This window comes from Drosophila pseudoobscura, chromosome 3 (assembly GCF_009870125.1).
Source record: "Drosophila pseudoobscura strain MV-25-SWS-2005 chromosome 3, UCI_Dpse_MV25, whole genome shotgun sequence".
Lineage (NCBI taxonomy): Eukaryota > Metazoa > Arthropoda > Insecta > Diptera > Drosophilidae > Drosophila > Drosophila pseudoobscura.
This window is the reverse complement of record NC_046680.1, coordinates 12,097,587-12,121,044: the sequence shown is the minus strand read 5'-3', so window position 1 is coordinate 12,121,044 and position 23,458 is coordinate 12,097,587. Positions and strand designations below refer to the sequence as shown.

At 45.6% G+C, this 23,458-nt stretch overlaps 1 protein-coding gene across 1 annotated transcript; it reads right to left on the bottom strand.

The window, feature by feature from the left end:
- Window positions 1–473: 473 nt before the first annotated feature.
- Window positions 474–21,587, bottom strand: otp (orthopedia homeobox). The gene is made up of 9 exons (XM_001360933.4): window positions 20,774–21,587; window positions 19,909–20,196; window positions 13,896–14,161; window positions 13,192–13,347; window positions 3,084–3,288; window positions 2,857–2,982; window positions 2,023–2,189; window positions 1,897–1,958; window positions 474–1,776 (listed from the first exon to the last, which is right to left on the bottom strand). Exons 2-9 carry the CDS (start codon window positions 19,937–19,939, stop codon window positions 1,542–1,544), a joined length of 1,248 nt encoding a protein of 415 aa, XP_001360970.3. The 5' UTR covers window positions 19,940–20,196; window positions 20,774–21,587; the 3' UTR covers window positions 474–1,541.
- Window positions 21,588–23,458: the final 1,871 nt, after the last annotated feature.

The following is a 23,458-nucleotide window of genomic DNA, read 5'->3' as shown; positions in this document are numbered from 1 at the left end:
ACAGACCCCGTGTCATTGCCAATGGACAAATGCCGTTCTGCCCTGTAGCCACACACAGCCAAACCACTCAGCCTGTGTGTGTGTGTGTGGACTGTCAGAGTTTTATCAATTTTGTCAATTTTCAGCTTAAACTTGTTTGGCAGTCGGGCACTGGAGCTTGCCACCCGATCCCATTCAATTATTGTAATTGCATCAGAATGGACAAAGGGAACGAGAACTCTTGCATCTTTCGGGTCAGATTCAGATGAGGTAAGGAAATTGCAGCCAGCCGTTGTACCCATAGCAGAAGATCGTTGGGATAGAACTTTAATTATTTTGAGCAACCTTTGACTACCGTATGATCCTACTGGTTGGACCCAAACCGTCTAAGTATTCAATACTCCCGGTAAAAGGGCCTTGCAAGTGCCGTGTATGTATGTATGTATATGTATTGCATTCCATGTAAATAGTTTTTTAAATGTGTTCTTCTATTATGCAAATCACGTTCAATATTTAATTTAGTTTACTATTTAATAATACGCATAGTTACATACATATTAAATGTTTTTCGTTTTTGTTTAGTTGGATTTAAAGTTAGGCTTATTCGATACAAGAAAGTCTATTACAAGTATGCCATAATCGTATGCACGTATATATAATTTTAATGGTATTTGTATAATTTGTAATTTGTAATTGGTAATCGTAAAATTAATCCGTTAAATTTGTGCACTCTGAAACAGAACAGATTCAGAATCGAGTTGCGTCGCGTCTGCCTGACACAAACAGACGTACGTATTTTCCTATAGTTTGAGTTTTATTTCGTTTTATATTGCATATGTTGGTATCGTATGGTTAGATCAAGTGATAGCAACTGAACGGAACACTGCCAATACACAAAAACAACAACACTTACAAAAGTATAGGTCTACTTACATACACTCCTTCTCCTAGGCATAAGTATGCTTAAATAAGTACGAACTAAGCGGAGAACTTGGAGATGTTCCCTTGCCAAAAATTATTGTGACTCATCGAAGGACCGCTCTCTCTATTCCGCAATTTAATTTTTACAATTTTCGTATACTCCTCATACAGTAAATGTTATATTTAGTCTCTAGATATATATTGTATATGCTGGAATAGTTATAATTTCCGTGAGGATGTGAATGTGCGTGTGCTTATGACTCTATTTTGGAATACATTCATATAGATGGTTTTCTTTTAACAACTTGGGTTCCTCTTAGGTTGCCGCCTTCTCAAGTTTTGTTTCTCGTATACATGGTTTACATTCATTATAGTCTTTTAAGTCTAAAATACACTCTCTTCCCGGGGAATCCGGGTACCTCTCCGGTCATCCTTGGATGAAGAAATCAGAAACGAACAACGAAAACACATAAATTGTACAATATTCTAAACATAGGTTTTGGTTATCTTATAACGCTTCGCTTCCATTCGCTTCCATTGCCAGTGGTTGTCAAATTGTTGGGGTTCGGGCCTTAGAAGTCATGGTTCCCGCAATTGGTAAAACCGTAATCCGAAAAGCTTTCAAAGCTTTTCAACAAATTTCAGTACACCGAATTGTGATGCTCGTAGTTGTTGTGGGCGGCTGCGGCATGGTGCAAGTACGATGGGATAGCCGTGGCGTTAAGCTCCGAGGCTCGCCGCCGCAGCGCTGCAATGCTATGTCCTCGCCACACGTCCTCGTCGGTGGCACCGTCTGTAGGCGACTGCATCGACTGGTGGCAGTGGAGTCCTTCCTGCTGCTGCTGCTGCGATGGAGTCGGCGGAGCCATCTGCGAGATAAGCGGTGAAAGCTTTAGCTGGGGGTTGGAACAAAGCTCTCCAGGGGTTGTAGTTACCTGCTGCTGTTGGTGAGTCTGCTGCTGCTGCTGCTGTTGGTGAGTCTGTTGCTGCTGCTGCTGTTGGTGAGTCTGCTGTTGCTGTTGCTGGTGAGTCTGCTGTTGCTGCTGCTGGTGGAGCGGCTGCAAAGGACAATGTAACTTAACAGTGGTGGGTGTCCCGGCTAGGCACTGGCAAGAAACTCACCATGGACTCGCCGCTCAGCTCGTTCTGACTGGCGTTTGGCTGCGTGGAGATTGGCGGTGGGGTCACCGAGGAGCAACTGTTCATGTTCGGCGGTGTTGTGGCGCTCGGGGAGCCGCTCGGCCCGCAGGCTACCCCGCCCACACTGTGCTGGTACATCATGGAGTCTCCTGGAGGGAGAAAACCCATATTAATGGCTGCCTTTGTCTCTGTGATTGGTGCAAGCAGCGCCCGATTTCAAGTTTTAAATTTTAAATTCAAACAAAAAAGTGTAACAATGAAAACTTTGCTGCTGACAGCCAAAAAACATGTCTCCAAAATTTCAATTAGCACAACTACACGAAAACAAATAAACGAAACAGAAGAGCAAAGAAATGCCTTTGGGTACGGGTGTTCCTGAAAATTAAACGACTGTTCGCTAATTGATCGAACAAATAAGCAGCCCGACCAGCGGTCCATCGATCCAGCGATCCATCGGACCAGGGCATTATAAACCTTATGTGATGCGATATCGTACCACACAATATTTGGGGCTACCGAAAAAAAGTGTTATGAGTTCAAAGAAATTGTGTCGTGCCTGGTCAATTGTCGGGGGAACTGGAACTGGAAATGGATTGTATCGAAAGCTAAGCAAATACATCAGCAGAAGGAAACGAACGACAAAAGCAAAACAGAAATAATACGAGTATTACCAATGAAAAAACCGAAAAAGTGTCAACGCTTGTCTTTTGTTCGCCAGAAAGTCAGATGGAAAATTTCCGGGGCATGTGATAGCTCAGATAATTCTGATATGGAGTGGGGGGAGCAGGGGATTCAGGGGCCTGACGCAACACCTACCCAGAGCATTCAGGCCGTAGTGCTGATAGCTGCCCGCCCCCAGGGCGGAGCCCATGTTAATGCCCGAGTTGAGGCCGCTGTTCAGCGAGGAAGATAGCGGCGACGACTGATTCAGCTGGCCAAAGCCTTTTCCCAATTGCAGCGATTAGTAGGGGATCCACAAGATACGAGATACGGGTTAGTAGAGATAGAAGTGGCGAGGAGCCTGGGCTGACTGATCCACTCACCTGCTGTCATGGGGTTGACCCCCACACTCCAGCGGTCGCCGCCAAACATTCCGGTGCCGCAGAGGCCGTCTCCCATGGCGATATTCGTGATATTAGCCCCGAAGGGCGGGAGTCCGTGCGAGGGAAGCAGGGCTCCCGGGGTGCGGAAGACATTGGTGGTCTTCTTGCGTTTCTTCCACTTGGCGCGTCGGTTCTGGAACCAGACCTGGAAAAGAGCAATGGAGGATGGCATTAGCTATTGAGCTAGTTTTAACCAACCAATACTGGAGTAAGGCTAGATTAGAAATAATAACTGGACCTGCGAACCACCTTACCGATCTAGACTTAAGTCATATTAATCTTTAGCCCAAGCATCTGTAATCCAAGTAGTATGTAGTTTTTTCGATTTCAAGATGGTATTCTTGATGAGCAGATAGTTCCATTGTGTGTGTATGAGTGGCACACACATACCTGTAACTTTGTGCTTCGGCTCCTTGTTAAGCAGCAGCAACCCCACCCCGCATCGCAAAACCCACTCCAAAATCTGCCTCCTACATGGTCTTAATCGAGATCAATTACCGTCGTGACAGTCGAAACATGTCTCGAAACACACACACATGCACACACGCACACATGCGAGTATTGTACAAGCAGATTTACATGCGCATAAATTCCATATGTAAATTCTTCATCCATAGGCAGAGAACAAGGCAATCAGCTATTTGGCGAGCAATCCTCCCAAGCCCAACCCCAACCACAAACCCCACCACAGCCACAGACCCTCTCCAACAGGTACCGCATCTTTGGTCATCGCCAGGACAATGACGGGACTGGCCCTTCGATACGCTTTTGTCTTATGGCCGGAGAGGTCGTAGCCCGTGTCGGATGTGTACTGTGTTCGCTTCAAATTGGCATTTCCATATGCATAAGAACGGAGAACGGAGAACGGAGCCGGGCCACGTAGACATGTTGAGGTTTTGACATTTACAAGGCAGAACACGAACACAAGCACTCCAAGCACACACCCAAGCTCCGGATCGGGGGGACAAAGTGTTGCCTACATCTAGGGGCCAGACCCAGACCGTATGAGAACCTCCGATTGGAATATCTCAACTGTTAACTTTCTGCTTTTCTATAGTGCTTTTTTTGTTTGGTTTGTTGCTGATTTCCACAATCTTTTTGCAGGTGGAAAACGAGAAAACAAAGTCCCAGCGAGTGAATGACTAGTGACATGAAAACGATTTTTCCGCCATCAAGGCATCAGGCCGTTCGCATCCACATCACTCGAAAGTCGGGTTGACAACTTAACCGTTATACACACACCTTTACCCACTCTCATACACATACATACTATATATACATATAAACAGCTATATAGAATTTATAAATCCCAGCATTCGTGGCAAATCTTGAGCTGTCACCGACTGTCGACTGTTTCTGTCTGAGTGCGCCAGACTAATGGCAAAGGAATACCAGGACCAAACAGAGAGCCACACACAGGAAACAGGACAGACAGGGACAGTGGATGTACAGGAAAAAGAGAGAGTGAGATAGTCTGAGTGAGAAAGAAAAATGGCAAGTTTTGCGCAAAGTAACTTTGCTTGTAAGGCCTTCTGATGGTTCTGACTTCAGATGGTCCCTGGGGGGTTTGTCATATGTCGGACAACGGCAGACACCACCGAAGAGAACTCCACTCCACTCCACTCCACTCAACCTCAACCGAATAGAACTGGACTAAGCTAAACAGAAATGAACTATCACAGGTTGGCTGGATGGTACACCAGGGACGCTAATGTGCCACATTGTGGAAGGGATAAAGGGTGGGGGCAAGGGGAACAGGCATGGCAGGGCAGGGGCAGGGGTAGCCAGGGAAGCGGGACTGAAGTCGCTGGGGTGAGGGTGTGTCGGCGACCTTGACTTGTTTATGTTTTTTACGTGTTTATGCCTCGCTCTCTATTCATTAACTTTTAATTTAATAATTTAAGACAATGTCTGACTGTCTGCCCTCCTGCTCACTCTATCTCTCTCTCTCTCTCTCATTCTCTTTATCTCTTTCTGTAGCTACCTCTCTCTCTACCACTTGCTGCCTCTTTCTGCCGCATTGAGTTTGGCAAATTAAATATGCTTGCTGCTTTTATTTTGCTTGCCACTTTCGTGAGTGCCAGAACACACCTACGCAGCAGGACAGAACACGAACGGAAACAAGACAGAGAGGAAGAAGAGGAAACAGCAAAAAGCAAAAGTCATTGCCTTCCGTTGGCCTGGTCTAAGGTTGAGGGCTGGGGGCTGAGATAGCCATTAAATTGGCATAACGTGCATGACGTGCCCGGCACGTAAATAGGCGTTAAAATGTCGGTTAAACAAAACATTTATTTTTTATGCCCAATATCCCTGCCACCACCTATGCTAGAATGTGTGTGTGTGCGTGCGTCTACTTTTATGGGAGGGTGTGTGCGGTGCCAGACACAAAAAAACAACATGCGTTTGTGTGTGTATGTGTGTCTCCGTTTGCATTTGATTTGTTTTCCGCGGCTTGCTCTTTCCCTACCTTTTCCTTCCTAACTTGCTTTTTTTTTGGCTGCGCCCAATTTCAAGCGTGAATCCGAAAATCGGTATAAAAAAGAAAACCGAAAAATGCTCCTTATGTCGCGTTAAATTGTGTGTCTACGGTAATTTTTTAAGCTTCACCCTTATGCATAAATTATCAGCCGCTGAGTGGCCTGACTCCCGCCCCAGGAGCGCATTGCTTCACTGATTTGTGTTTACAGGATACTCCCAGAGCGAAAGGGTATGATGGACGAGTGTAGAAGGTTGCATGAGGCATTCACCTTTAGAGACAACTAAACTATAGGCTAAGCTTTAATTCGGAACAGATATTTCTGTTTTAGATTGTAGGTTGTTTTTTTATGTCCGGTTCCAGAAGAACCCCAGAGAAACACCTCACAAATCAAATAAAATAACATTGGTATACCTGGTTAGATTATGGGACCCTGCTTTCGCTTTGTTTACAGATTATGGTTTGTAGATTATACCCAGCACATGTGCATCCTATACACGAAACTTCTTCGGGATGAAGAAAAATGTTCCCAAAGGTCCCACCAGTTTTAAAACTTACTTAATGAAATACTAAAAAGGTGTTCCATTCTATGTTAAATAGGTATATCATAATTCGCAAGCATGCGGCTTTAACCTCTTTATATCATAAAGCTGCCATAAGAATGATTCGAAAGGGTTTCCCAATCTTCGACTGGATCTTAACTTTTCACTGTTAGAGAATTTATAAAATAAGCAAAATATACTGTAACTAAATTTTAAACATCAAATGAGTTAATAATATAAAAAATAAATAGTCTAGGAAAACCTTTTGCCTAATTGACGCAGTGAACGGATTTTTACCAAGCTCAAGTGTTTTTATTGTTTTTAGTATTCGATCACACTTTCAACCCTCCGTCCGTACCGTACCTCCCGTCTCTAACAACAATCCTTCAACAGTAGGCTGCCCTGCCAGGCAGACACACAAAAAACAGAAGCCGACAAAAAATTTCAGCCATATGTCTCCCACAAAAGCATTTTCATGTTTGGATTTTTAATTTTCACTTCACGACTGATACTGCAGCAGCAACGGAAGCAACAAAACCCAACAAATAAGAAAATACACCACCAGCAAAAAGCCAAACAAAGCGGGGGGAGAGAGAGAGAGAGAGGGAGGGAGGGAGAGGGGCAACTGTTGCAAATAATAAATGAGTCAAGTTCATGAAAAAGCAATTTCTTGCGGCAGGCCGCAGATATTAGCACCCAGATCCGGAAAGACCCGCAGCCGGCAGGGGAGACGACAGACCAAATGAAGGCAGAAGTCAGGAATTAAGTATCGGCTAAATTACATGGCTATACCTAGGATGAGGGTGAGGGCTGGGGAGCTGGAACTGCGGCTGGAAATGGGATAACAAGTGATTTGCTTTGATTTTATGGGCTGGTTGGGTGGATGGTGTTCGCAGTTCCGGGAGGGTGGATAGTAAGGTGTGAAGGGTGGGTGTGAAAGGGCCAAAGGCTTTTTATTATGAACCTGTTTATTGTGTCGCCCTTGCTGTCATCCAGCCCCTGCCAACGTTAGTCCCAGTCCCATGTCATAATGGTCTCTGTCTGTCATAGCGGACTGGCATGGGCACTGGCCCATCCTCGCGGCTTGAGCCTTGTTTATGATATCTGCTCGGTTCGTTATGCAACATTAATTGCACATTATGCTTAATGGCTGATTAAACAGCTGTAAGGATAACGAGGCCAATGGTAGCAACTGCCTCAAAAGAATCCGGTTAGCTTCGAATGGACTACAACTGCAGCCCGCAATTTGCATATGACAGGCAACACAACACGAGTACCGATGACAACATAGAAATGCACTTTGGCACAAAAAGCCGCACTTGAACAGCCAATTTCAAAATTATCAATCAGAGGCACAGAGCCGGATATATGCACATATACCCATGAGAGGGCATCGCATACTCGTGCTCGTTCGGTCCCGCGATAGTGCAGAAAATTGCAATCAAAATTCGATTAGTCTGCAGTGCAAATGTTATTCATCTATTCATCCTGCCAAAGAGATGGGGGACGGAGGACGGACGGAGGGGCTAGTGCAGCTCGATCCCCTCTTAATAAACCGTTGATTGGTAAAAGCCAGAAAGTGCAATAATACTCGTAATTTTCGGCTCGTTTTTATTGACAATTTTTGCTGGATCTGTGGCCTGACAGGAGATTGGATATTGTCTCTTTACAAGTGCAAGTACGAGTGCGAGTATCTCTCGGATGTTGTTGCTGCTGGGCTATAATCAAAAATCAATTGGCCGGGTTATTGCTTTCCTTGGCCCCCTTGTGGCTGCCAGGCAACCGGAGATGAGAAGGCCACTCAAGAGGGGCCCGGTCCCCTGGATATTGTTGGCCTCTGATGTTTGCCTGACTGGGCGGACACCCTTTCTGCCTTCAGCATGTCTTCAACTTCAGTTCAAGCATCTTTTTATTATGATTATTGGTCCTTTCATATCCTTGGCCAGGACGGACTCCGACCTCTGATCCAACTCCCTCTCTGACTGCGGCTCTGAGTGGTTTATGGAAATCGCTTTTCGGCCAATATCTTTTCATTCCTGAGCATATAAAAAATGCGTATAAATTCATAAAATGCCGTCTCCGCGTGGCGTTCCCTCCCTCTATTTACCTCCCTCCCACACACACATACACACGCGCACAAACACACAAATGCGAGTCGATTTATTTTATGTTATCCTTTAAATCCTGCTTTACGAGTCGGCCCCGGGAACACTTGCTTCGAGGCCCAGACCCCACCCCATTCCCAACGCCAGACCCCCACGGAGCAGGGGCCAGTCCGCTGAGACTGGCTCAAAGTCTACTATGCCCGTCTCTCTCTCTCTCTCTCTATCTCGCTCCGCGCTCTCCCTGTAGCCGTCTCTCTTGCTCTCCCTCTCCCTCTCTATTCGTTTCACTTGGAGAAATGTGTCGCACTGTCCTTTGATAGACATCATCAAAGTGGTTCTTTGGGGGGCTATTTGCGGGGGAACAACAGCCAATTCCGGACGAGTCCAACTTTTGATTTATGCAATAGTTTTGAATATTTGATGCATTTCATTTCTTTTGCATTTTGGGGGTTGCCGGGGCAACTGCAGCCCCCACTTTTGAGAGGTTGGAGCGTGGTGTTATGGACCATGCGATGCAACCCCCGAAATTGTTTTTGGTGCATTTGAGGAGCATGCGCAGGTCCAATCCGGCCCCCTCCACTCCTCTTCGCTCTTTCTCAATCTGCCCCTGACTTGCTCTGGTTTTGTCTGCTCTTGGGCTCTTCGGAAAAGTTTTTCAACCTTTTTTCGTGAATGGGTCTGCGTGGGGGTGGTGCTCTTGTCATTCTATCAATGGCAGCCTCAGTTGGAGCAGCTTATCCCGGATAGACTCGCCAACCCCCAGCTCCATGCCAGCGTCGGTCGACTGTGCCCCTGCCCATCGGGCACTTTGGCACGCCATTTTCACACAAACATTTCAATGAAAAGTATCAACGAAATTGCTTTTGGAATTGCTTCATATGCCATAAACAGAATGCGTGCCAGATTTTCTTGATGCTCTTTATGTGCATTTTATAGAGGGACCCCTCGCCTCCAGTCTCTGGGATTTCTGCTGTCTCTGGCTCTTTTTAAAGCTCTCCACTAAACCTACTCCGTCGTCCCCAGGCCCCCTTCTGCCTCACCCTTTCCTCCTGCCGCAGTTGCCACATTTTTCTGTTTGTTGCATATTTTCGTTTTTGGTATTTCAATTAAAGTTTAATTAAAATTTGCGATGCCATGGTTATCCCAGAGACGACCCAGTCGCCTCAGGACCCGCTTCGAGGGCTTTCTCCTTCCATCAGAGTCCTGCCCTTTGAATCCCAACCTCCCCTCCCACTCTTCCACCTTTGCATTTCCATGAGGTTTTAATAAAGATGCTCTGCTCGCTTTTTATGAGAATATCCAGTCTAATTTTAGCAAAAAATTCAGATATGGGATGGGCGTCATAGAAATTCAGCTTATACATATGTACATCTCGCATATTTTCTCCTCTGGCACCATCCCCATCCCCGCCCCCATGATAGTGGCTCCCCCTCTCCAGAGTTCAGTGGGCTATTATTAGAGGGGCATTAAGCGGCTCAGCAAATAAATTAGTTCTGTCTGGAGTCGAGGCAATAATTTATCAATGCTCGCAGTGGGAAGGAAAGTCGTGAAGGACCTCGGACGGCACTGGATTGGCCCGTACGGGACTGGTGTGGCCTCGATGGCCTGGACTGTCACTGGCCCTGCGCTTAAGCCAATCGATATTGCTTATTCCTGCTGAATCATAATAATTCAGGAGAGTTTTTCTGTATATACGTATGTACGGATAACAATTTTCTGCATTCATTTTTGGATAGACAACTGAATTGCATTGAACTACGCTTTTCAGTTCAAATCGACGTGGCAACAAATCCTGTTAAAAAAAAAATAATAATATCAAAGAAAACAATTTTAAAGTGAAAATTGACTTGATTTTTTCCGCTCTGTTCGTTTGTTCTTTATTTGATGTATTGAATATTTAGTGTAAGTCGAACGTTGTGAGACGCAGCTACGGCCGCCACTCTACATTTATACCCGATACTCAGTCAGTATTGCTCATCTCCTCTCTTGCATATGAAGAGTGTTGTAGAGGGAGAAGAAAAAAAGCGGGTGGACGCCTTTTTGTTCCTTCTGGCTATAATTATAATCCCATCTTACCCGGATTCAGAAGTCTGGAAGATATGGTCGTTCTCTAGATTTTGTGTTTTTGGTTTTTTCGTATCTTCAAAATGATGTAGGCCACAGACTTTCGTTCTTTGTGGAAACAATCTTGATTCAGTCTAATATCATAGAAGTCCGAATACAAAACGTTGTTGCTCTAGTTCTCTAAGTCTCTGAGAACTAGGTGTCAATCAAGACGGGCAGGAAGACATGGCTCAATCGACTCGGCAATATATACATACATATACATAATGGGGACGGAAACGATTCCTTCTGGGTGTTTCACACATCCATTTTTATATACCCCTCAACTCATTTTGAGTACCAGGTATAAAAACACAAATTTAGAATACTTAATCAGCTTCAACAATCTGTTAGGGGCAGAACCTATCTTCTTTCTAGCCATTTCAGCTAACCGATCATATAGCGGAAAAGTAGGGAACTAAATTCAGAAAAACTCCCAAGAAAGAGATGTAGGGTCTCTAGAAGAGCTTCCTCAGACAAGATCTTGAGATATCCAGCTGTAAATTTAAGATTAAATCCGTTGCCAAGCGGTTGATTGGCTATAAACCTTATGAACTTTTCAATCCCATCTCCTGCCACTTTCACCTGCAGAGACCTGCGCTGCCTTGGCGCGGTTGCCTGGCAAATTAATCATGTGAGAAATTCATTTAGTGCCCAGACACACACACACACACACACACACACACAAAGGCACGTGCTGGGACGCCGCTCGCCCCACCCACCCACTGTGACCCTGTCGCGTTGCAACAAATTAATAAACAAACCAATAAATGTTAACATTCCAGACAAAGCCATTACAATGCTTTTGACAATCTCTCCGACAATGCCTTTGACAATGCCGAATCATGATAAGTCAATTTTTGCGGGTCATTTCCCATCCAAATTCAGCCTGCCCAGTCCGCCGGCGCCCCGCGCCTCCTGTGGAGATGTCACGTGTGACGAACAGATTGTCCCGGACCCTGACCCGAGGCCACGTCCCGGCCACGTAAATTGTTCAATTGCTGCTGTGAAAACACAAATTAACAATTGCCGGGGAGCCTCCTGCTGGGCCCCGCCCTGGGCTTACGACTGTGTTAATTCCACCCCAACCCTCGGCAGATCCGATTAGGAAGGAAGTAGGAAGAGATGCTCTTCGCTCTGGCTTTTATGTATTTATTAAATTATATTTACCATAAATGGTGCTGTGTGTCTGTCGCTGTGAAGAAACTCCTCTCTTAGCCAGTCGGCCGCTACGTGAGCCTCATAACTTATGCACCTGCCATCCCCTTCACCCTTCACATGTGGAACTTTGACTTGATTTTTGTGGTAATACGGGTAGGAATTTTCCTGGAATTTAGTTGGGAGGAGGCGGCAGGGAGCAGGGATCTGGAGGCTGTCTTTATGCCGTCATTAGCTGCAAATCCTGGTAGATTGATTTAGGGCCAGACGTGTGTGTGCATATCGAATGAGGGTCGGACCTCTTGCAAGTGTGAAAATACCTCCAATGCTCCAAGGAGCCAATAAATGTGTTATTTCAGACTGCCACGGCCAGGGCCAGTGCCAGTCCCACTACCACTGCGACTAACAGCGGGCCAACTTAATTTATATGCTAATTTTATTAAACAACAATCCCGAAACTAATCCAACGGCCTGACATCCTCTAAGCCGCAACGACAACACAAAATCAAACATTAGAACAGCGGGATAGCGGGACAGCGGCTGGAAGGAGAAAATCAGCCAAAGGCCGACGGCAGACGCCTTCAGCCTTCAGCCTTTAGCCACCCCGCCGCCTGCATCATCCACCCTCTCCCTGTGACAGTCACCTGCATTGTCCCTTGGACAGCCGGATGGGGAAGGATGAGCAAGCTGTGGCAGAAGGAGAGGGGGAAAAGCATTAACAGGCAACACTGATACGCAATTATTAAAACAATTTATCAAAGTAGAACACATCCGGCAGGTTCGTACAGGCGGAGGTGGTGGGACAGGATCATCATGAAGGTGTCGCTCGCCCCCGCTGAGTAGGCAACAGTTTCTCACTCATGGCTAATTGTTTTAGCCAGAGCAGTAGCAGTAGCAGAGAAAGAAAATCCTTCTATGGCCAATAAGGCAAAGTTTTTGGCATTTATTTCAACCGCAAAACAATTCTCGCATTGCTTCACTGGCTGGCTGGCGAGAGAAGTAAGAACAACCGGAAACGGAAGCTTAAATACAAATTTAATGAAGCAGTAAATTCGATTGTCCCATAAACAAAGGCCCGAGCGAATGCAAAGGACCCCCGCCTAAAGAAGAGGAGCAGCGGGAGCCGGAGGAGAAGCAGCCACAGAGACAAGGATAATAGCAGCAGCACAGGGGAGCCATGCCAGCCGCAAAAGGATAATGCCCGTTGTGCATGTGTGCGTGAGTGTCTGAGCTTCGCATAAAAACTTTTGCAAGAGAGAAACCAGAGCGAAAGAGGGGCGTTGTGGCGTTGGGTCGGCCGGGAACGCCTGGGTTGGGGCGTGCCTGAATGCCGGACTAAATGTGACTTTATGAGCTTTAATAAAGTATAATTTTGGGCGCTTAAATGGTGTTCGGCGGAGCCTCCCAGCAGCCCAGTGCCTCGTAAACTGCTGCAAGGAAAACGAAGAAAATATCCCCCCAATAATAGGAGAGCCGCAGACCCCTAATCCGCCCTCTTGACTGCTGCGGTTTTGTGCAACACAAGTGAAATGTCATGTCAGCCCCAAAACGAACTAAACCGATTTCGGAGGGAGCTCCATCTGACAGCCGTCGAACCGCAGGACAAAACCACGTAAAGTGTGATGGGGCATGGTCAGGGGCAGGGGCAGGGGCAGGGCACTCACCTGGACACGGGACTCGGTGAGGCCGATGCGCATGGCGATCTCCTCGCGCATAAAAATGTCCGGATAGTGGGTCTTCGAGAAGCACCGCTCCAGCTCGTTTAGTTGGGCCGGGGTGAAGCGCGTGCGGTGTCTCTTCTGTTTGTTTTTGTCCAGGAGCTGTACCGAGAGAAACCAAAAGAGAAAAGAGACGCACACACATGAATGAGATGTATATATGTGTATAATATGTATCTTAAGTACACACTAACTACCAAGGAATGCAATCTACAAGCTACAGTACACTACAGTAGTACAGAACAGTTAAAGTAGGATAGGGTTGGAGTTCTACGGTTCTAAGTATGGAAATCAAGGTACACTTACTTTTGGTTTTTATGTGATTATTATTACGAATATGAATCATGGCACATTTAATAGGTTCATTACACAATTCAGAACACACACATTCACGTTTTTGGAAACAGATTTGCGTTTTGTATCGAATTTCGAATTGAATTGTATTTGATTTTTGTTTTTGTTTTTGTTTTTGTTTTTGGCATAGCAGAGTAGTATTTGAAGGGAAAATAAACATCGAAAAGAACATGGATTATTAAAAAAGTTTGGTATAAACTATATATCTATCACTTTCGCTCTCGTTCTGCTTCTCTCTTTCTCGCTCTCTTTCTCTCTCTCTCTCTCTCTCTCTCTTGCTCAGCTAATTCTCTCACCTGATCCTGTTGCTGCATGTTGGTGTTGCCGCTGCCACCACCTCCGCCTCCGCCGCTGCTGTTGTTGCCGCTGTTGTTCGCGTTGTCGCACAGTCCCCCGGAGATGTGGAGGCGTGACACGCCACCTCCAACTGGCAGTCCAACGCCACCTCCGCCCGAACCGCCGAGATCCGCCAGATTCGGAGCACCGGGCAGCTGTCCGAAGCTGTTAACTCCCGCGTGCAACGCCGTCAGTGCGGCCTTGGGCAGATCACAATCCTTGGGGCCTGCAGCGAAATACAAACATATATGCATACTTTATTAATGATAAGATTTTTTTTGAGTCTCAATAAGAATCGTCTATGCTACATTTATTTTGAAATTTTATTTCGTTTCTGTTAAATTTCAAGTCAAGTTTCGATTTGGATATCGAATTCTTCACATCTACATCTATATTTGTTCTCCATTTGGGCAATTGATCTTTTGTTGCTTCTGGTCTCTGCATTAGATATCTATAACGGTCAAAATGTATCGTATCCCCAATTGAGATTTCGGAATTTTGCAGTGCACAAAATGTTTTGAATTTGTTATAATTTGCTTTCGATAATGTCGAACTTCGTGGTCAATATTTAAATTGTGACCGTGGGTTTAATGAGCGTGGTAATACACTGGATCATGTGGAAACTTATTTTGGGGGCGATGATTCATATGGTCATCGGTGTCGTTGTGGTGATCTGCAGTGCATATTCGTTGGGGGAGTCCGTTCAGCCTCAAAATATGAGTCCAAATCGTGGTGCCCAAGAAATGCGACAGCCCAATGGAATGCTGATCAAAAATCAGGGACTTTCCAAAAGCTTAACATAAGTATTCGAATGATCAATAGCTTACACCGATCCACTGATAGTTCCACTGATTAAACAATCCACAGATGCGTAGGCGTAAGGCGTATCGAAAGGGCAAATTTTATAAACCACTCAGCCACTCAGCCACACAAAATACAAAACACACGGCACTCGATGATGAAAGTTACTTTCGTTGAATTATTGTTGAGATGTTAAATTAAATCTCTTAAAGTCTCTCGGGGGAGGCTAATCGTCTGTCTACGGGTATTAATTAATTTTTTCGGTATCTACGCGGGGCTCTCGTTGGAAGCGGTGAGGTAACGACCTAGAGTATTGCTCGGACCGAACTGCGGCGATCGGATAAATTGAATTTTTCAACAACCTGTCATTCAGGAGGAGAAAAAGATGCCAAAAACAGTCACAAACGAACGGGTGAACCAGAGAGAGAGAGAGAGAGAGAGAGACAAACAACAAACTGAGGTGCGATACACACAGATACAGATACAGCAGCAGGCGCAGATACAGATACGAGACAGTGAACGAGCGGGCGAGCGAGCGAGCGAGTAAGCGAGTGGTAGCCCCTTTTCATTTCCTACCTTTTGGTCTCACTCGACGACGTAACGTATCTGTATTTTGTTTTATTCCCATTTTATTTTTCCGTGTAGCTCATGTCAGTGAGTACCAGCAGCAACGGCAGCAACATACATCCCGAGAGATGGATGCAGAGTTGGCCAGAGTCGGAGGCCGCATCATCTTCATCGTACGCCTGGAATTTTTAACATGTACGTGTGAGAGAGACTCCGACTCGACCCAACTCTTTTTCCCCTTTTTACCTCTTTTCACTTTGATTGTTGCTGTTGCTGTTGCCTTTGCCGCTGCCGCTGCCGTTGCCGTGTTCAACTGTTGCTACAAGTCAAACATTTACTCATCGCCAGTGAACGCGAACTCTTGTCTTGTCCGCAGCCACAGAGTCGCGCACAACCTTTGGGGGGCGAGCCGGGACCTAGGACCGGGCTATAGGCGGGATGTTGTCATGATTGTCATTTGATTATGCCCGAAGTGAAGGTGTAGGCGGCTAGTGGCGGTGTGCAATTTCCAATGAAAGCGAGGCCAAAATGCAAATCCCTCTAAGCTGGAAAAAATCTGTCCGCTTTGACCACTCTCCTCCATGTCGGTTCCCTCCCATCCAGCTCTACTCGCTCCATTGCCCATTGCCGACTTTGATGTTGTCAGTGGCGGAGGTATGGCGGCCCTCAATGATTTTTATTGTTTTCGAACCGAACTTGTTAAAAATTCGGCAACATCAGAGGCAAACGAATCGTAGTCGAGATCCGAGCTCCGAGATCCGAGATCCGAACTGGAATGCAGTCAACAGGTGAACGAGTGCAGCCCAAGACGCCGCATAAAATCATAAATATAAGTGGCAGCAAATAAAAGATATGGACTCGAAGTTCAGCTGCCGGAGCTCCGCTTTAATGGGGTTCTGGTCACAAGCGACATTCCCTGTAAGCCGCTTTTGTTGTTGTCGCTGGAGAAGGCGCTGCTGGGGAAGTGCTAATTTTTACACATACACCCAGTACGGCTACTGTTCATTAGCGATTTTCAGATGGTGACGTCCCCAATCGTGCCCCATCAGCCCCCAAGCCCCACAACGGAAGCAGCATGAACAGCTCTATATTGAAGAGGTGCCCTAGTCGGGTGGAACGTGGACTTTGACACTGCAATTGTAGCACACGATGGGAGCACCTAAAAGAAAGTCTTCGGACATGGCCTCTGTCTGTCAGCTCCCACCCCTAATGGCTGCCATATTTTTAGAGCATTACGCAGTACGCACAGTAAACGGCAGTGCCAGGGCAGCGGGAGCCCAGGGGAAAAGCAAATTCAAACTCTGCTCGTGATTAGTAAATTTAAGGCGCGGTGTTAGGTGCGATATCTCCATCTCCATATGCCTTGTGCCATCCATCCATCTCTCCATCCGAACATTCACGCTCGATGGCCACATCTCAAACATGTATCTGTATCTACGGTATACTCTCAGGGGGGAAACGACACGTCGTTCTGTTGCGCTGATGCTCCAAAGAAGTGCGACTTTTAACATCCAACTGTTCCCGCTTCCTTCTGTTTTCTCAATTCAAATCCACATAGATACACACTCGAGCACATTTGGACAGCGTTTGGGCCACGTTTGGGAGCCATAAAATAGCGCCACTTCTCGAAATCGCACTTCCCTGGCAAGGGGCAGCCATCTCCCCGCCCCTGCCCCATCGTCCAGCCACTCACTCGCTCCGTCACTCTGTCAGCCAGCAGGCTAGTTAGTTAGTTAGTTAGTTGTTTCGACCAACTTTGATTTTTTCACCTCGTCTTTTACAGTTGTAACACATAAATATTAAAAATAAACACACACACACATACGACAAGTGCTGCCCTAACTGTGCATTGAGTATGCAGATCGAGGAGATGTACTCTCCAGTGGCCAGCAGCTAGGTCCATGTCCATTCAGAGCACATATCTTTAAATGCCGTAGGATGTAGGGTCTTTAAGTTGGCCTGTACCCAAAAATATACACCATAGAGATTACGAAACATTACGATTATGAAACTACGCTAAACTAAAGATGTCTACTCCCAATTTTACCTTAGCCTTATCACCTTAGCAACACTCAATGGTAATTCAAATACGTTCGTGCAGATGAAATATTGTATAACATAATATAGATCTGATTACACCCTTAATATATGACAAATACTCACGCAAAATTGCGGTACAGCCTAATAGAACAGCATATTCGAATCAATCATTGGAACGTAGTTATTCAGTTAGCAAACACAGAGGACATTAAATTATAGGGAGCTATAACAATCAAACAAACAAACTTTGAAACACACAGAGACACAGCCCCAGATACAGGTACAGATACAGATATGGATGCACAGATACAATTGCAGATGCTTTTACACCTGGCCTGGAGCGGACATTTTAGTTGGTCTCTGGTCTCTGGTCCAGACGAGGCCAAGCGAAACGAAACGAAATGAAATGAAAACCGCACAAAGCGATTAATTAATTAAAATTGGCAAACATGAATTTATCGCGCAAGCAATTTGCACAATTTGCGCAAATCAGTTTGTCTGTTTTGGGAGCGAGCGCGAAATGCAAATATCTGCCACAAAATGTACGGACGTGGCCGAGGCCGAGGACGAGGACGAGGATAGGCCGGACTGGACCAGGACAGGACGAGCCTATGCACCTCTGTCTCTCCCCCCTAGTCGTCAGTTGCATGTGCAATGTGCATAATTATTGAAATTTGGAAATTGTGCGGTTTTTAGCAGCTGCCTACCAGAGCATAGGCTCCGGCATGGCCCCAGCACCAACACCAACACCAGCACCAGCTCCAACTCCTGCGAAGGCTCAGGCTCAGGTTCAGGCTGCTCCAACAACTAACCGCAACAGGGAACAGAATCCACAGCAACCGCAAAACATTTCAATACAGAATGGATGCCAGGCCTCGCAGTGGCGTGGGCGATCGTGGTTTGGGGGCTTAAGCACATATTTCACTAGCTCCGGCCACCGCAAAAATACCAGCACACAAGGGGCGCCAGAGAGCGCGGGTTACTGGTATTGGGCAAACGAGGGTCCCAGAAAGGGGTTTCCGCGAATTACATTTGCAATCACGAAATTAATTTAATTAATGCGAGAAACACCAAAAACTCCAGCCGAAAATGGAATAAAATGCGATTCAAGTCTCATTCGCGGAGCCAGTGAAAGACAGGCAGTAGAAGGAAAAGTTTTCGCATTTCTTTTGCATGCAAATTGTCTTAATTGTGTGGACCTCCATCGCCATCTCCAACCCCTTTTTCCCCACCAGTGGTGCACAGGCACAGGCACCCAATATGCAAATGCTTTTGAATGCCCTGCAACTGTTGCCAGTCCTCTGTATCCTGAGGCCCCGTTTTGTTGTGCCCAAAAAAGGCTTACGAAATTTATTATGGCAGCCCCTCGCACTGCAGGCGGGATTTTGGGCAGGAGATTCCGCAATGCGAGTCATTGAAATTTATAGTTTTCCAGGAGGCAGAGTGGGGGCTAACTTTAAGACCCATTAAAGAGGATTTTTCTCTGCCATAGCTCAGCATTTTGCGCCCTGGGTAGATGGTTTGACAATCGATTTTCTCGATTGGTCTCAATAAAGCACTTCTTTGCATATTTTTCGCACTTTCCCGGCAACTATTGAAAAACGAGCATACGCATCGTGGCCCAGCGACAACTGGCGTGTGAAAAATGGCAATAAATTAATAAAAGTAATTAATTACAGCGCGCCGAAGGATCCGGGGCCTGAATCGCCTTCCGGCTGGCAATAAAAATTGAATAAAAACGCAAACATAATTCATTCATTCAGAGATTCACCCGCACAATGGACTGCAGTCGGAGGTAGTGGTAGTGCCGTTGCGGTGCTGGTGCAGGTGCAGGCAGGGCAAACAGCAAATTGATTGCCGAAATTGAAAGTGCTTGAACAATTGATCAACAATGTGGCGAAATCAGTTTGTTTGCAGCGTATTAATATGTTTTACAATATAAATATTAATATGTGCTGGCCAGAACGGTTTGATAATTATGTGCGTGCTCCCGCTGCACAAAGTAATTCACAATTTGCGGCATATTTAAAAGAGCAATTATATCAATTAACACACACACCCACACCCACACCCACACCCACCTGGGGAATGCCAATGGGCATGGGAATGGGTATGGCTACGTGGGAATGGGAGTGGGAGTGGGAGAGAGCCTGCCGAGTTAGTTAAATATACAACTTAATTATTGCTAAATGCACGCGACAAGCGCTCAAGCGCCAGCTGGTTAGACGTCTCAATTATAGGCCATTTAGCAGATGAAAATCTGAGATGCCAATCGGAAGATCGGAAGTAACTACAGACCACTCCGATACCCTTACCCACTCCTCATATAGAAAGATACACGCCTGCAGGTGTGCTCAAGAAATTAGTTTAATTATGGCCAAGCGGAGGGGAAGGTATGGAATGGGATGGATTAATACACACGTTATTATATATTAGCGTAATTCACTTGCCGATCTTAATTACATTATTATATACGTACTCCCCCCTCTCTGATCGCCTATGTTCCGTCTGTTCGCCCACAGAGAGGAGCGGAGCGGAAAAACTATAATACAATCGAGTACTTACCCAGCACATTGGCCCCAAGATTGTTCAGCATGTTTGCCGAGAAGTTGCGTATGGATAAAGTCGACAGCTTGTCGCCTTTTGCTGGTAGCCCGCTTGAATAGTGAAGGTCCAATCGTTTCAGTGTTCAATTCCGAATTCAATTTGATTGAATCGGGAATCGTGTTTGGGGCAGAATTCCAGTGAGATGTTCTGCTCGTATACTCGTCTATCACAGTACGTTTATGTTCGTCTTCATCTTCAGTTCGATTCACATTTCAATTTCTTGGTGCTGTTTCCAAATGGGTGTGGCTGGAAGCAAACATAGGTATTAGTATGTAGAGACTGATCTGGGACGGGCACTCCTAATAGAAGCAATCCCATATGTATTTATATCCATATATTTGCTGTGCACCTTAAGTGTAATATACAAAACATAATATAATTGAATCTGTTGACGTATGAGCTTTAAGTTTTGGAATCTATGGTATGACGGATTAACTACCATGATCTACCATTCTCTCAATTTAACTTTAGGAAGAGTCTCGCAATTTTCTGACGAGCACTTACTTACTTACATATTCTTCAGGAAATCAAATAGAAACCCTTTCCACTCGTTCTTCACCTTATCCTTATCCTTGTGCTTAAACCAAATAAATAAGTATTCAGATCTGCAGTATAGATGTCCAGAAAGCCTAATTAATTACTACATCTTTAAAATGGTATGTCATCAGCGCTAAACCGCATCAGATCCCCTTTCCCGTTTTCAGCTTCGATTCGATTCCCTAGAAAACTAAATCCATTTCACTTTCGTTAACCGCAGCAGCTTGTGCAGACCTTCGATTGTTTTTGCATTGACTTTTATTGCTCATTTTGGCCTAAAACTTACCTACGTGGATATCGACCTCCTCCGCCGTCGCCTTCTGCTGCTGCTGCTACTGCCTCTTTATGTGTGTGGCAAGTCGTTGGGTTAGCGGTCAGAGTTCAGTTCATAGTTCGGGGCTGACCAGAACAGACCAGGGTAGACGGCTGAGACGCTCAAATTGCCATAGTAAAATTAATTAAATGCCTTGACCATAAAAAAGCCAAAGAAATTAAATCGAAGTCACTTGGCCGGAAGTTGGAAAGTTTCCTTCGGCACGCACAAACACACAATCGCTAGCTCACTCACTCACAAGCACACACACACACACACATATAGCCATGCACAGGTAAAGCACGCAAGGAAACGGAAGTCGTATCGTTTATTGATGAGTTGTTTGACCAACTGACAGCAGGGAAGGAGGATAGCAGGACACTGTCCAAGAGGGGAACCCCGGGTCTTCCTCCCTGTCTTCGGGTGCGGTCTACTTCTCTTGTTTTTCGGTTTTGTTTTAATTGATTGCGTTAAATGCCGTCAACCTCTTTGATTTTTCGCACATTTTCACTTTTATAAATCGTGTTATTCGGGTCTCAGTAAATCATTGTCGATCTTGGGAAAGTTTATCTTGACTTTAGCGACGGGTTTTGACTTAGGGTTTGAGTGTAGGCTTGAGTTTGGGCTTTGGTTAGCGTGGCGGGACCGAACGTAACGGAGCAGAACGGAAACGACCGCGTAGCGCTGCCAAGGCGGACTCGCTTGCATTTGAGACAAGCGCGAAAAAATCAAAACGAATTGACTCCGGCTCTGATAACGTCGTCGACAGACATCGACGCTGCCCTGCGCACTGGTGTCGAATCAAATCGCCTCCCATCCACCCTCCACGCAGCTCTGGACACCCACCCCCGGGCTCAGATTCACTTGGCGCTACGAGACACTGTTTATCTTTCGCCCCCTCCACGCTGGCGTTATCCGCCTGCGGGGTTATCTCCTGCATTGATTTGCAAAAAAAACACACTAAATAGAAGCCAGAAGCAATCGGTGAGCGAGGGAGAGGGACAGCAACAAGCGCCAGCTGCCATCTTGCTTTCAGCCATCTTCCGCGCCAGAGCGAGATAACCAGCGATAGCTGTGCGCAATGGGCCCCGCCCTCGACTGTGCTCTGGCCAATGGGCGAACGAGCGCGAGTGTTCCGGGATTTCTCCAGTTTTGGCGCCCATTTCGATAGCCCGTCCTTGGGCCTATCGATAACTGATAGATGGTGACCTCCCGTCTCCCGAATGCACCCACAAGCTGTGGGTAGACAACTGGTTGCTTTGGCAACCATCTCCGTCCGGCTCACAGTTATTGCCAAAAGTCCGCTCTTCGGTGGTGGGCAGGTCTCAGATTTTTGTACATTCGTCGCTCCCTGAATTGCCTCCGCAGCATCTCTGCCACGTGTCAACTTCACCTGTTGTCGTTTATTAGTTTCTGTTTCCGCCCGGTCTGTATTTTCCCCGTGTTTGCTTGGAATATAAATGCGGGGGTTGCGGGTGGTAGGTCCCCTGAACTTTCAGCGGAATTTTGATAATATTTTGCATGCTGCACAAATGTTGAATTAGCCAGACAACGGAATGCCGACCAAAATGAGAACTTGTCATGGTAACCGCACGGTTCAAAGGATCTCCTCCACTCATTTCGCTCCCCTCTCTCTCTCTCTCTCTCTCTATTTCTGTCTCTCTATCTCGCCACTTGTCCCCTGGATGGTTCGTCTACAGTTTTCTCTTCGCCTTTCCATTCATTCATTTTATTATATTCCATTGGCCTCGTACCCCTTATGGCAGGAGCGTTAATTAAAAACTCAAAGGACCAAATGAAAGCCACGAAAAGAATGCACAAAAACAAATCAGTTGTAGAGATGCGGAAAGGAGTCACACATTCGTTTATGTTTATTTTCATATATGAACGTATATATATTCCTAACGCCACAGTATTTCTACTTTATGTTATTGCGCTAGTCCCGAGGAGTTTACATAGTTGTGGGCTTTGAAACAAAATGCTTTACTTATACTATCATTTTTGTTGTGAATATTATTTGCATTATTAATGCTTTTATCAATATAATTTTTATTGGACTCGTTGTCGACTTTTTCATTCAGATGCTCTCTGACTATTCCAGCCACATGAGTCACAATTATACATATAAAATTTAATAAGGAGAACCGGACGTTCTATACTTTAATCTTGCAGAGACCAATTTAATAATAAACAAAGTTTTTGCAACGCTCAACAATGAAACATATACAATGCCATAATTTATTTATATATTTGATACTTGAAGTCTTTATTAGTATTAATAACCGATAACTTACTGCTCAATCAAATTGATTTGGAAGCAGACATGTAGGAGCACTAGAGGGTATAACTTACATAGGATCGATCGGTCCAAAATCCGAGCAGTCGCTAGAGTTTACGAACAATGGATGCGCAAGGGTATCTACTCTTTCGGCTCTCGAAGCTACCCATCCCTAGCCTTATTATATGTATCCGTTTTGCTAGTCGAATGAAAAATAAATAAATTGAATTGAAAATGCTTGGTTCTGATGAACTGCTGCTTATATTCTAATGGGTCAAAACCCTATTAGCTCAGACGTGAATTATCGTTGCATACTGTAAATTAGACACAATCTGGAACACATTCCTTTGTGAATTAATTAGGTTTGAAGAGATTAATCC

Excerpts from the sequence above, each read along its gene's own strand:
- otp (XM_001360933.4), bottom strand. The coding sequence starts at position 19,939 with ATGCTGAACAATCTTGGGGCCAATGTGCTGG. Across the intron at positions 13,348-13,895 it reads ACATGCAGCAACAGGATCAG|CTCCTGGACAAAAACAAACA; the intron begins GTGAGAGAATTA and ends CTCTCGGTACAG. Across the intron at positions 2,983-3,083 it reads GGTCAACCCCATGACAGCAG|GCTTTGGCCAGCTGAATCAG; the intron begins GTGAGTGGATCA and ends AATTGGGAAAAG.